The sequence below is a fragment of the Anolis sagrei genome, chromosome 3, assembly GCF_037176765.1.
Source record: "Anolis sagrei isolate rAnoSag1 chromosome 3, rAnoSag1.mat, whole genome shotgun sequence".
NCBI classification, from domain to species: domain Eukaryota; kingdom Metazoa; phylum Chordata; class Lepidosauria; order Squamata; family Dactyloidae; genus Anolis; species Anolis sagrei.
Genome location: NC_090023.1, coordinates 103,551,709 through 103,566,492, shown reverse-complemented (window position 1 = coordinate 103,566,492; position 14,784 = coordinate 103,551,709). Strand labels below are relative to the sequence as shown.

General features: G+C 40.6%; 1 protein-coding gene across 1 annotated transcript; it reads right to left on the bottom strand.

Annotated features, from left to right (window-relative positions):
• Positions 1–392: 392 nt before the first annotated feature.
• On the bottom strand, positions 393–12,712 carry CNOT11 (CCR4-NOT transcription complex subunit 11). The gene is made up of 7 exons (XM_060769755.2): positions 11,934–12,712; positions 7,292–7,456; positions 4,040–4,192; positions 2,804–3,006; positions 2,176–2,378; positions 1,698–1,794; positions 393–710 (listed from the first exon to the last, which is right to left on the bottom strand). Exons 1-7 carry the CDS (start codon positions 12,382–12,384, stop codon positions 513–515), a joined length of 1,470 nt encoding a protein of 489 aa, XP_060625738.2. The 5' UTR covers positions 12,385–12,712; the 3' UTR covers positions 393–512.
• Between the last annotated feature and the right edge of the window lie 2,072 nt (positions 12,713–14,784).

The window sequence follows — 14,784 nt, the reverse complement described above, 5'->3', positions numbered from 1 at the left end:
CGGATGACAGGACTGAATGCCGTGATTTGGATAATAAAGAAAAATATTTCTAGTAACATTAGTTGATAAACAGTTGCCATCCTCAAAAGCATTTCAAATCAGGCTAAATCACTGCCAAACAATTTGGTTTGGACATGAAAACAATGCAGCCTCCATCACTCCTTAAATATTTGATGGGGGACAGTCTTATTATACTTAGCTCCTAGAAAAAATGTGAAAATGTTACCATGTCTTATCTCTCCCTAAGTGCACCAGTGATACTCATACTCGTAATACTATACTGCTATTTCCCTCTACAGTTTTAATCTCTGCATTATAATTAAAGGTTAGGCTGGTTTCAACCTGACGAGAGCCACCAACGCATGGTCATATATGTATATCGGGATTCAAACTTGTCCAAAACAAAAGCAGTATTTAATACAGCACAAATCGCATCTTATTTGCAAGCAAGTCAACTATACAGAAATCTTACAATGTCCTAATCCAATAAAAAACATTTTTCCAAATAAGTCTTATTTTGAAGTCTTTGTATCTGATGGATTTTCACCAGTGTCGAGTGTCTTCAGCAATCGAAAAAGGCCAGCTGCTTCTCTTATTCGACTGAATTCGATACAAAATGCTTGTACCTCTATAAATAAGTCCTGTACATTAATGATCTTGTTCCGAATCAAGGATTGTAGGAAGACACAAACGAGACGAACCAGCCGATTCTGAAACAAAAAAAAAATCCCATATGACTTGCTTTGTAAAAAAGAAAAGAAAAAAGATTAAAGACGTCATCACACTAGAGAATGAGTTCACTTTAAATCCTGTTGCTACCTCCTGCAGAATTCTGGGGTTTGTAGTGTAGGGAAGAGCCTTTAACCGCCTCACTAAACTACAAACCCCAGAATTCTGCAGGAGGCAGAAACCGGATTTAAAGTGGATTCTTTCTCTAGTGTGATAAATTAGTAAGAATAATATCCTCATTAACTAAGACATTGGGAGACATATCTAAGGCAGTGGTTCCCAACCTGTGGGTCCCCAGGGATTTGTTCCCTTAGATCAGTAGTTCTCAACCTGTGGGTCCCCAGGTGTTTTGGCCTTCAACTCCCAGAAAACCCAGCCAATTTACCAGCTGTTAGGATTTCTGGGAGTTGAAGGTCAAAACATCTGGGGACCCGCAGGTTGAGAACTACTGATCTAAGGGAACAAATCTGTTTATACTTTGTAGCCCAAATCAACAGCTATCATATTTCAATTCTGTTAATTGAAACTAACCTTGGGGGGGGGGGGGGGTCTGAAAGCTATGATTTCCATCTTTAGTCTTTTTAAATAAATCTTAATATTGAATATTTAGACCTAAGGTCATTTTTGAGGCTTAAGCACATGATTACTATCTGAGATTGGTGAAAAAGTTAAAAGGCTCTGCTTTTCCGATCTTCAGTTTTGGATTCTTTAGGCTTAAAATGAATACGGAAGGCAGCACCATAGGATTTTGAAACTGGATGGATATTTCACATTCCTAAGTAAAAACCCCACCTGGGGGTTTGTAAATACTTTCCATATTTTTAGAAGCATACATTATCAGCTCTGAGATTTTTTTCCAGCTTGCCTCTAAGTTATGCAGGAACATTTTAGGAAAAACAACTTTTTGCTCAAATTTGTCATACAACCTAGAACACGCACTACATAACTGAAACACCAGTAATACCTACCTGCATATATTTATCTTTAATTTGTTCACATGTAGAAATACAGTTGGAGATATAAAGGTGGATAAATTCTGGAGGAAGATCAACTGCTGTAGTAAGCCTGTTCAAAATATTAAAAGAGTTTATATTAAATTATTTGCAACTAGCCTGTTAAATAAACAGATGTATAAATTACTAGTCCTGGCTGGGGAAATTCAAACTGCATTGTGCCCTCAAATAGTAAATATTACTCTGTATGGGAAAGTTAGGGGAATATACTTCTACATTCTGATTAGGCAGCCGAATGACAGTTTCTTTGCGTAAAGATCTCTTATTTTAGTTCCCCCCCCCCCAAAAAAAAACTTCATTCAACCTAAACCCCTTCTGTAACTGCACCCACTTCAACCTTTTAAAAACCTTTAAATAAAAGAAAGGGCACAGAGAAAAATATGTTCTATGCATATTTTTGTCAAAAACATGCATTATGAAAGTAAAAACATACCTATTTACAACTTCCATTGAATGTAGAGACATATCCATGTTGACCAAGACCGAAAAATATTCTGTTATCTGACTTGACTGCATTAATTTAAGCAGCATCTCTATGGCAACTAGGGGGTTATTTTCCACCAAGTCAGGTAATTTGGCAGGTGTAAGTCCAATATGATAAACAAGCTTGGGATCTTTTTCCAGTTCTCCAAGGAGCTGCATTAAAAAGTAAAAAACAAAAACAACTAATATCAGTACTAACATGACACAGTATAACAGACTAAAGTCTTCACAGATCTTTCATGTTTAGACAGGAGACTGCTGCAGCGTTGGGAATGGAAACCAATTTTTGCTCCGCATGCTACATCAGCATGTCACCAATATACAATACTGAAGTTGCATCATTACAGGATTTAGGTAAAGGTTTTCCTCCCTAGAAAATAAATTATTGAATGGTGACGCTCTCTTCAAGTGAAAAATTGCCCCCTACCATTCAAAAATGGCAACTTGAAGGTTTGCAGGGACATGCTGCTGGGCTTGATACAAGCCTGTATTTTTTTCTTCAATTTCTTTTTTACATGGTACTTGTAATATGCAAGGTATCAGAGTCAGAACACATAGCAACACAATGTCACACCTACCTGTGTTTGCTGCTGTGATGACAAAGGACTTTTGAATGCTTTGGCCATGATTCGCTTAATTTCTACTCCAGCACTGTTTTTCACACACATTGACTTATCCCACTGAATGGCATGATCTGGTTCTATAGGGTTTAACCAAGCTAGTTCATCTTCACAAATATGGAGTGGAGGTGGTGGCCGGATAAATTCTGGACGAAAATGACCTAGGGGAAGGAATTTATACTCACAGTGACTCAAACAAAAACGTTTTAAAAATAAATATCCATCATACTAGACAGGCTATGGTTTGCCAACACTGCCATTTACTATGTTTCTATATACCATGGCTATTTTGAACCATTTGGTGCAGAAGACCTATGCTTACCTCCTTTTACCCACCAGATAAAGAAACCCACTTCTGCCAAGTATGCATGATTGAAACTTCATTATAAATACCGTTATGTGCCTTCAAGTTGTTTCCAATTTTGGCAACCATAAGGTAAACCTATCAAAGGTTTTCATAGCAATATTTCTTCAGGGTGGTTGTCTCTGCCTTTCTATGGGGTTAAGAGAGTATGACTTGCCAAAGTGGATTTCCCTGGCCAAGCAGAGATGCAGACCCTGTCATGGCCTAACACTCAAACCAAGTTACATCATACTGGCGGGCTTCAAATATTTTATTTATGTAGTGTCATCAGTGTATATGTAGCCTTCAAATGAAGAAAGGCTTTATTTTATGCTTAAAATAACATAGGCTAATTTCCAAAAGAACACCTGGATAGTTTGTTGCTTAAAGCAAAAGACCAATATAGGTTTTTATATACAGTTAGTTTTGTACTATTAAGTGAGAATGGAGCTTCATTCTTTCAGAGGGCTGATGACCTCAGTGCCAGGTGCAAAGAAGAGCTATGCACACATGTTATACAGGCTGTTGTGTCATCTGGGGGAAATGCTTGCACAAAGTCTTTATTTAAACTTTAGGATGTGATGCTCATTATATGATTATGACTCTCATTGCAGAAACAAGACATGTCAGTTCAATTCAGGTTATTTCAGCACTCATATTGGCTTCTATACAAAGAAAAGCATCACTCTAAATATGACTTTTCAAATCCTAACATCAGTCATTGATTTGGAGAAAATCCATCTTCTAGACTGCAGTCAAGTGATGTCTAGTACTCTGAATATTAGTTGCAATCAATACAATTACAACCGAAGCAAAAGGAACATTATAGCAGATCATGTAGCAATGCATACTTTCAATAGGTGGCTTTGGTCCACTCACTAGAGCTTCAGTGATTTGGGAGGCAACAGAACTGTCAAAACCAGAATTTGAAGAATCTGGGTCAGGGTCACTAAGAATGCTGGGAAAACTCGCTTTACTCTGTGTAGGCAGCTCAGACTGACGCTCTGGAAGACAAAATAGTTTAACTCAGTTTTAGAGCACGCAATCTCAAGAAAATCTCAAATCAAAGAGGATTAAATTTATCCGTTATATTACATTGCTGCCTACTGGCAGCAAATGGCAGAAAGAAATCTGTGAGTTATTTGAAAACACATTCTTTCATACAGCTGTCAGAAGGATAGGACTTGCAACCCGTAACTGGGAAATATTCTTATGATTTTTTTTCCAACAATGACATTCATATTGACTTTGGGAAACACAAAATGCTATTAATTTAATCATAGACTCATAATACTTTGAGACTTTTCTGCAGCTTTGCAGAAGGAAAAAAAAAACATATGATTCCACTGGCTACATGCATAAAGAATTTACAACAAAAGTAAAGAACAATGTACCAACTTTTATAATTCCTTTCATATTTTCAGAATTTAGTCCAGACAATTAAAAATCAGCACCAGTACCTGGATTTACTCATTTCAATTAACCGAGTGACAGTGTGATAATTAACACTTTTGGGAACACTTGCACAGGGCCATCATAGTCCACCACTGGAGCAATCATCTGTATATTTCTCTGAGTTGAATCTAATGAAGGCATATGTAATTTTTTTTTCTAAAAAATGATAGTTGCAAATGTGCATTACCGGTATTTGGATAGTCTCCCGTATTCCTAAGTAAAATAGAGTAAAATAGATGCACAAAGACCATTAACCAGTTACAGATTTACAGGCATCTAGGTGCATGGCATATAAGCATAAATCCCTTTCTGTACTGGTCTCAGAGGGCTACTCTCTTGTCCTTGTACTCTGTCCAAAAACCTTTCACATGTAGCATCAGGAGGGCTTTACTCCTGATGCTTTTCGCCAGATGGAAAGGAAAGAAGCAAATTAGACCATAGGGATTCAGCTACTTTGCCTGGAGAAGTAAAAAACATACACTCAATTTCATAACAAACCCACAACCATATTGAGATCAGCTGCTTCCTTTTGATCTGGAATTGCTTCCAGTAAGTTGAAAAGGGGGCTCTCTGGGGAATTGACAGTTGTAAGGAGGATACGGGAAAGCATGTTCAGATTTACACATAATGGGATCTTGACCATTATATGAGAAAGGCATGTCACATATCTCATTTGTCTCTTACTTATGTGCTTTCTAAGAATCCCATTAACATTAATATTACAAGTCAAGCCTCCCTTATCCTAGGTGCTTGTGACCAGAAGTGTTTCATATTTCAGACTTCTTTGGATTTTGGAATACAAATAACTTCGCATGTACTGTATTTGTGACTTTTGAAAGGGAGGGAGGCTGGAGAAGTGCAGATTCACATCAAGTACTAAACTTGGATTCCTGCCATTTCTGAGCATCAATGTCTCTCCAGGGTTGTATCTCGTGCACAACACATGGCTTTGGGGGGGGGGGGGGGACGACTCAGTAACTGCAAAATCATGGAAATCTAAGACTAGTTAGCATGTCACCATGTCACAGATCCTTGCATTTCTCTCCAGCTTCTTGTTCATTCACAACAATTGTGATAACAGTAAGTTTTAAATGATCTTGAAACAAGTTAGTAGAGTCTACAATGACAGGGAGATCTTAGGCCAGACTTTTACCCAGTACAAGCAAACTATGGCCAAAATCAAACAATGAATACTTTTCATATTTATCGTTACAAAAGACCTAACCCGGGCATGGCCGGGTACCTAAGCTAGTTCAAAATAAAACAACTGGAGATGTAGTTTAGTACTTATTCATCAATTCCAGGAAGTCTGCTTTGATTTGAAAGGAAGGGTTCTGGAAAAAAATACTGATTTCATTTCACAGGTCCTTAATCAACAAAGTCTTCTGTCAAATAAGCAGTACTTAAGATAGAACCTTGCCAAATATGTTTGGTTTTTTCCACAGGCAGGGATATATCATTGGACACAGGTTTTAACTGGTAAAACAAGTGGTACAATTGCAAAAAGAATGAAACGTTTGGAAACAATATGCAGATCACATGAAGAATATTTTGCAGTATGGAGAGTAAAAGCACCAAATTTAATCAAAATATATTTCTAATGGCACTTTGCTTTTGAAAGTGGTCCAACTGCTATGAATGCTGTTATCATTCCAGCACCACATCAAAACATTGCTTGTTTTTCACCTAATTAATTTTATTCAATTTGCACATGTGCTATGATTAGCATTCTTCAACATTATTTTAGCTAGTTCTAAATTGCATCTGTGGATCATTTATGGGTCTACATAAATGATTTAATAAGACAGGACAGATATATTTGATTGATAAATAAGACACCTAATATCTGCTTTAACATGACATAATGCAACATTCCAGGTGTAAATTTGTACATCTGTAAACAGACAGTCCCCAGGACTTTATACAGTCAGTCCTATGGACAAGATCGTCCTATGGACAAGATAGGTTCTGTAGGTTTGTTCTTAAGTTGAATTTGTATGTAAGTTGGAACAGGTACATTTGTTAAGTGTAATTTGAACCAAATTTTTTTAAAGTTTTCTCTTCCTGTCTGTACTCCTGTTCAGAAGATTCCATCTCACTTTCTGTCCCTGTGACAACTGGATTCTGAAAAATTTGAGTTACCATGGAAACAAGGATTGGTGATAAAGCTTTAGTCAAGATACCTTTTTCCCCATGATAATTCTTTCAGGAGTGCATTTCCCTTCTCAGGGGTATGTTTCCACTGCCTGTTGTCTCACCTCCATTCTTAACTAGAAGTCAGATATCTGTAACTTGGGAACTGCTGTGTATGTTTCATAATAAATAGAGTATTAAATATGCCACTTCCAAAATCCATAGGCTATCTTATAGGATCACGCATAAATATATCTCTATGCACTCACAGTGATCATCATGCCCCCACACCAAACAATTAAAAAGCCTCAATTTTTTAAATTATGGATTGGCATAATTTGTTGTCACCTAAATGCCACAAATGATTTGTTTGATCACAAAAGTCAATGTACTTTTAAAAGTGACTTACGGAGAAAGGAGTAATCCTTACTATCTTACACGCATACACTCTCCTACCCAAAATCGACATTTCACTGTACAGCAACCAAACTGCAGCAACACAATTTATTTCTTACCCGCCAAAGCCAGCTGGAGGCCACTTATGTCTACAGATTGGCCCATATTTCCTACATCCATTGATGCAATCTGCCGTGGAGTCTTTTTGAACAGCTCTCTCGGGGGAGCCAACATCAACTGGGAAAGAAAGAATCTCTCTGGCGGTGTTATTGGAGGTAAAAAACCTGCGAAGAATAATAACAGTCATACCACAAAAGAAGTATTTTACACGTACTGAAGTGTCAAATCACAGTTACTCCAGAATTGCACAGCAGAACAGTGACTGTTGGTAGTGGCACCAAGGGACTCCCAAGAGGGAGGAAAAATTAGTGAAACCCGCCTGCCTTATTTTCAAAACCAGGAAATTCTAGTTAACACAGTGGAAACCTTGGGTACATTCAACTATTTTCTATGAATGTAAGAACTTTGTCTCTTTTAGAGCAGGAAGCTCTGGATGCAGCTAATTAAAAAGATCAAATAAAGGAAGAAAACAGTTTGGATGTTGCACTAATAGCTAGTTTTTCACAGGCAAATTATGTGTGTGTGAACATAAGGGAATAACAAAAAAGAACTACGAAGGTACTGTTTGGCTATAAATTAAGCTAAAATATCTAGACAGACTATACATGTATACAACTATATTTAGCTTTTGAGGGATCTTAATACAGTATTTTTGTAAGCTATATTTCTCATCTCGTTTACCCTCATTTGAGAAACTTTCAGAATGACTTTATAATAATTGTCACTGCTTAATATATTTCTGATACTAGTGAACAATTGTTTGTGATGTTTATCAAACCCATCCTTACAATTCTGCAAAGAAAATAATCATTCTTTTCCTTATACTCGTAGATGAAGTACTAAGTCAAGAAAATGGCAACTTACTCAAGGCCATCCAGTTCTAAAACATACAGGTGCTACCACATACAGGAAATAAGTGCTAGCAAGCTGCCTTCTAACTAATTTAATGGTTGCTCAAAACTAGAACTGGCCCTCCAGGAATCTTCCATCTGTTGGTAAAAAGGATCACAAAGAGGGGGGATTTTAACGCCTCCTCCCATGTCCCACCTACACTATGATATTTTAATGACTGTATGTGTTTTTATGGTTGGAAACCGGGCTGAGTCCCTCAATGAGGTTGAGAAGTTCGGTATAGAAAACTTTGAAATAAATAAAAATAAATAAATACTTAATTGACCAGAGAGATACATCTGATTACACCTCACACATCTACTCCCTGCTACTCCTTCATAAATTATTCGAACAGAGAAGGGAGTCATGACTGAAGGACAGTTTACCCTGCTTCCAACCTGCCCTGGGTGGTAGAAAGAAAGAAACAGGAAGTAGACCAACCACTGACCACGGCATTAACTACTTTTGTCAGAAAGTGGCCTATGACTTTAAAATTATGCACTCAAACATTTCCACTGCTGGCCTGATACAACTTTATGAGATACAGACAGCAGTGCTGTGCAATTATATATAAATACAGCTGGAAAATATCTATTTTGCTGAATGGGAATTCGACAAGAACATTTTAACTGCCTATAATTAGCACATATGAATGCTTGTGTTTCCCCTTACAAAGCAATACAGTTTGTAGAAATGTTTATTATATCCAGAATTGTAAAATATTATGGGTGTTATACTCAGGGGGTCCCCCTGAGTATAACAAAATAGAAGGCCTTGAAATAGTGCTTCACTCACTAGCCATTTTCCTCTGCTTGGTAATTTAACCAGACTTATTTAATAAATCTTATATATTATGGAAGTGTGGTAGACAGAACTGATACTTAGCAGGCATTGATAAATTGTCTTGTTTGACCAGAAAAAGATCATAAATGACATTTCTCAGACTGGAAACTCCTTTTGGACTTTTTGCAAAGAAAGAAAATGCTTTGGTAACTTTTGAGTACGATTATTAAAAAGAATTTATTATAGAAGCTTAGCATATGCTTATTCTAGACAGAGAGATTATATGAATAATCATTTTCTTCTCCAAACAAGTGTTCTGTAGCATTTGGAGACTCCCATTAGTTATAAGTTTTATAATTGTGTTGAATTTCAGACACGGAGTCTGAATTTTTCATCACGTTGTCCTACCATTGGCCAAGAATTGCCAGTGCCATGTTGGTTTTGCAAGCTCCAAGAGTTAGCAATACATACAATATGTCTCCTTATTGGCCAATATTTTTATAGTTCCAAATTATATACGAACATGGTACAGTATCCATTATCCAAAATGCTTGGAACCAGCAGTTTTTTTTTAATTTTGAAACATCTGTATTTGCTCATACATACATGATGAGATATCTAAACACAAAATTCATTTATGTTTTATATATACCTTGCACATATAGCCTTAAGGGAATTTTATACACAAGATTGTAATAATCTTGTGCATGAAATAAAGCCTGTGTACATTGAACCACAAGAAAGCAAAGGCGTCTCTATCCCAACTACCCATGTGAATAATTTTGTATATTTCAGATTTCCAGATAAAGAACATATATAGTATGTATAACTTCTGAAAATATGATTGGAAATCTTTTTTTCTTTTCTCTACCTCTATTTTCTTTTGTTTTTTCTAGATATTTTTCAGTGTAATTTTAAAATCAATGAAGACAACAGCAGATAAAGCACTACTAGAGAAACCTTCTGTGAAGCACACTGCAACAACTATATTTAATTTTTCATTATTGTTATAGAGGTCTTTCAGTGTAGTGTTTAAAATCAATGGCAATAATATCAGTAGATAAAGCACTACCAGGGTAACCTTCTATGAAGGCAAACAGAACAATATCTATTTACTGAAAAGATGAAGATAAGTCATCTGATTTTTTTCCCTTTTTCCTTATTTTTCTCTTTTTTCCCTTTCCTTTTCCAGATAACTTTCAGTGTAATGTTAAAATCAATAACAATATCAATAGTGACACCACTATCAAAGAAGTCTTCTGTGAAGGCACACACTGTCAAATTAAAACTGCTGAAAAGACAATAGAAATAATCTTTTTTCTTTCTGTATTTCTTTTTAAAAATGTTAAGATACATTTAAGTGTAAAGTTAAAATCAATGATAATTTTAAAAGTGTCTAGAGCGACTTGAGAAACTGCAAGTCGCTTCTGGTGCGAAATAATTGGTTGTCTGCAAGGATGTTGCCCAGGGGACGCCTGGATGTTTTACCACCCTATGGGTGGCTTATCTCATGTCCCCGCATGGAAAGCTGGAGCTGACAGGAAAGAGCTCACCCTGCTTCCCCAGATTCGAACTGCCAACATTTCAGTCAGCAGTCCTGCCAACACAAGGGTTTAACTCATTGTGCCACAGGGGCTCCACAACAAAATTAGCATCACTAGATAAAGCATGACTGAAAAAACATGTGAAGGCACACAGCAGCAATATCTCATTGCTGACAAGATGACAGTAATAATCTTATTGTTCTCCTTCTTTCCCTTTTTCTTTCTATTTCTCCTTTTACATTTTACTTTATTTTTTTCTAGATATCTTTCAGAATAATATTAAAATCAATAATTCAGCAATACATACTAGAGAGACCTTTTGCGAAGGCACAGACATCAAGATTTAACTGGTGACAAGACAATGCAAAGTATTTATTTATTTATCGTGTCAGAAGCGAACCAAGGTTACAGTTGTAATGTATTTAAAAAACGCAAACAAAGTTAAAAACTTGGCATTATACTAAATGTCCTTTGACCAGTAGCTGGCCACTTTGAGTGCCTTTTATTTTCCACCCCACTTTTTTCTAGTTCTCTTTTTCTCATACTTATATATCTTTCAATATAATGTCCTTTTTCCTTCCTTAAGCTCTGAGAGGGGGGGGGGAGGTAGTTTAACCCCCCTAACATTGGTCATGATTGGTATATATGAGCCAGCTTTCTCCAGACCTATTGTGGGTGGGATTCACATGCTTCTTCAGATGTGACTGGACTACAACTCTCATCTTGCTGTATCAACCCCGCCCCCAGAGATGCAATCGGTGAAACCCAGGACTGCTGACCAAAAGGTCGGCGGTTTGAATATTGGAGGTAGGGTGAGTTCCCATCTGTCAACTCTAACTTCCCATGCAGAGACATGAGAGAAGTAACACATCTGGATGTCCCCTGGGGGCAACATCCTTATAGACGGCCAATTCTCTCACACCAGAAGCAATTTGCAGTTTCTCAAGTCGCTCCTGAAACGATAAAAAAGCTAAACAAGAAAACAACCCACAAGTATTTTAATTTGGATCACGAGGGATATGTGTGCCAAGTTTGGATCCATCACGCAATATAGGAGCACGTGTGGTTCAAACAAACAAACATCCATACCTAGCTGAGGCCTGTACCCTCCAGGTGCTTGGGCCTCCAACTCCCAGTTGGTCCAATGGTGCAGAATTCTGGGAGTTGGGAGGCCAGATCAGCTAGAGCAGGCCTGGGCCAACCTGGGCCCTCCAGACGTTTTGGACCCCCAACTCCCACCATTCCTAACAGCCTCAGGCCCTTTCCTTTTCCCACTCTGCCGCTGCGGCTGAGGGGGAAAAGGAAAGGGCCTGAGGCTGTTAGGAATGGTGGGAGTTGGGGTCCAAAACGTCTGGAGGGCCCAGGTTGGCCCAGGCCTGGGTTAGAGGGCCACAGGTTGTGCAGACCTGAATGGGTGGCTTACCTGAGAGCGGGGGCTTCTCGCCGTCGTCGCCGGCGCCTCCACCCCCCGCTCCGGCCGGGCCTGGCCCAGCTGAGCCGGATCCCGCGGATCCCGGGGCGGCGCTGGCGTTGGGCTGGGCGGCGGTGGCGGGGGGCGCTCCGGGGGCGGCGCTGGCGCGCTCGGGCGGCGCGGGGTTGAGGAGGTGGGCGAAGATGGCGGCGAAGGGGTTGGCGGCGAGGGGCTCGGTGCGGTACATCTCCCAGAGTAGGTAGAGGGCGGTGAGGCGCTGCGGCGGCGTGGGCAGCAGGTCGGGCTGCTGGAGGAGCAGCACTAGCACGGAGCCCACGCGGAAGTGCTCGGCCTTGCCGAAGTAGTGGTGGAAGGCCGTGGAGAGGCCCTCGAAACTGCCCCCGCCCGCCTCCTCCGAGACGATGCTCAGCAGGCTCGACAGCTCCTTCGGCGAGAGGCTCATCTTCTCCTCAGGGCAGGGCGGCTCCAGTCCGAAGGAAAGGCCGCCGCGGGCGAGAAGGCCGCGGCCGGGGACCGAACCCGCCGCCTCTGGGGCTCAGCCGCCCTCAGAACAACTCGCACGGGCCCCGCCCCCGGGCATCCAGCCTCGACCCACCCCCTCTCCCTCTCCCTCTCTTTCTCCTCACGGCCTCTTCCTCTCCCCTCTTCCTCCTTGCGCGCGCTCTATTGTTCAGCCTCTCACCTTCCTGCCGTAAAGCTACCCCCCACCGCGCGTTTTCAACACTGTCGCAAAATTAAAGGCAGAGGAGCGGGAAACTGGCCCGAGGGCGGGACGGAGGGAGGGAGGAACTATCATTCTCTCTCTCCATGGGCCAGATTGATTTTCGCCGAGCCTTGCCCATCTGATTGGTTCTTCCCAGCTCGGATACTTGAGGGAAAGACTGGATTGGCTGCTCGAATTTGGAACGTCAGCAGGAGGAAAGGGATTGGCCGATTCCTTTTTCAGGCGGAGCGCTTTCATCAGATGACCCGAGACATGTGTCGCCTTACAACAACAAAACTTTATTTCTATACCGCTCTACCACCCCTAGGAGCTGTCTTCATAGACCTGTCAGCAGCTTATGATACTGTCAGTCACCGCCTCCTCCTTAGAAAAATGTATAATATCACAAAGGACGACCACCTCACCCGCCTCATAGGAAACCTGCTACAAAACAAGAGCTTTTTTGTTGAGTTCCAGGGCCAGAGAAGCAGATGGCGGAAACAGAAGAACGGCCTGCCTCAGGGGAGCATGCTCGCTCCATCCATGTTCAACATCTACACAAATGACCAGCCACTGCCAGAAGGGACAGAGAGTTTCATCTATGCTGACGATCATGCCATTACTGCTCAAGCAGGAAACTTTGAGATGGTTGAACAGAAGCTCTCCGATGCTCTAGATCAGGGGTCCTCAAACTTTTTAAACAAAGGGCCAGGTCACAGTCCTTCAACTGTTGGAGGGCCGGATTATAATTGGAAAAAAATAGAAATTCCTATGCACGCTGCACATATTTCATTTGTAGTGCAAAAAACACTTTAAAACAATACAATAATTAAAATGAAGAACAATTTTACCAAATACAAACTTATTAGTATTTCAATGGGAAGTGTGGGCCTGCTTTTGGCTGGAAAGGTAGGATTGTTGTTGTTGTTGTTGTGTGCTTTCAAGTAGTTTCAGACTTAGGTTGACCCTGAGCGAGGGCCTGATAAATTACTTTGGAGGGCTGTATCCGGCCCCTGGGCCTTAGTTTGAGGACCCCTGCTCTAGGTGCTCTTACTGCCCATTATGGGGAAAACCCACTGATCCCTAATCCATCTAAAACACATACATGTGCTTTTCACCTCAAGAACAGACAAGCATCCTGAGCTCTGAGGATTACTGGGAAGGAATCCCACTGGAGCATTGCAGCACACCCAAATACCTGGGAGTCACTCTGGACCATGCTCTGACCTACAAGAAGCACTGCCTGAATATCAAGCAAAAAGTGGGTGCTAGAAACAATATCATATGAAAGCTGACTGGCACAACCTGGGGATCACAACCGGACACAGTGAAGACATAGGCCCTTGCGTCATGCTACTCTGCTGCTGAGTATGCATGCCCAATGTGGAACACATCTCACCACACTAAAACAGTAGATGTGGCTCTTAATGAGACATGCCAGTGGTGTAGGAATGTCTGCGCCCTACACCATTGGAGAAATTACACTGTTTAGCCGGTATCGCACCACCTGACATCTGCTGGAAAGTAGCAACCAATAGTGAAAGGACCAAGGCAGTGACATCTCCGGCGCATCCTCTGTTTGGGTATCAGCCAGCACGCCAACAATTTAAATCAAGAAATAGTTTTCTAAGATTTACAGAGACACTCGCTGGAACACCTCAGCAAGCGAGAGTCCAAAAGTGGCAGGCTCAAACCCAGAACCTCAATCAATGGCTGAAACCAAATGAGAGACTCCCCCCTGGGCACACAGAAAACTGGGCGACATGGAAGGCGCTGAACAGACTGCGCTCTGGCACCACAAGATGCAGAGCCAACCTTAAGAAATAGGGCTACAAAGTAGAATCCACGACATGAGATTGTGGAGAAGAGCAAACCACAGACCACCTACTGCAATGCAGCCTGAGCCCTGCCACATGCGCAATGGAGGACCTTCTTGCAGCAACACCAGAGGCACTCCAAGTGGCCAGCTAGTGGTCAAAGGACATCTAATAGAATACCAAGTCTGCAAATTTTGTGTTTTGTTTGTTTGTTTGTCTGTTTTTTAATGCAATACAACTGGTTTGGTTCGCTCCTGACATTATAAATAAATAAACCCCGAGGGGACTCAGAGCGGTTTCCAAGTAACATCATCAATACATT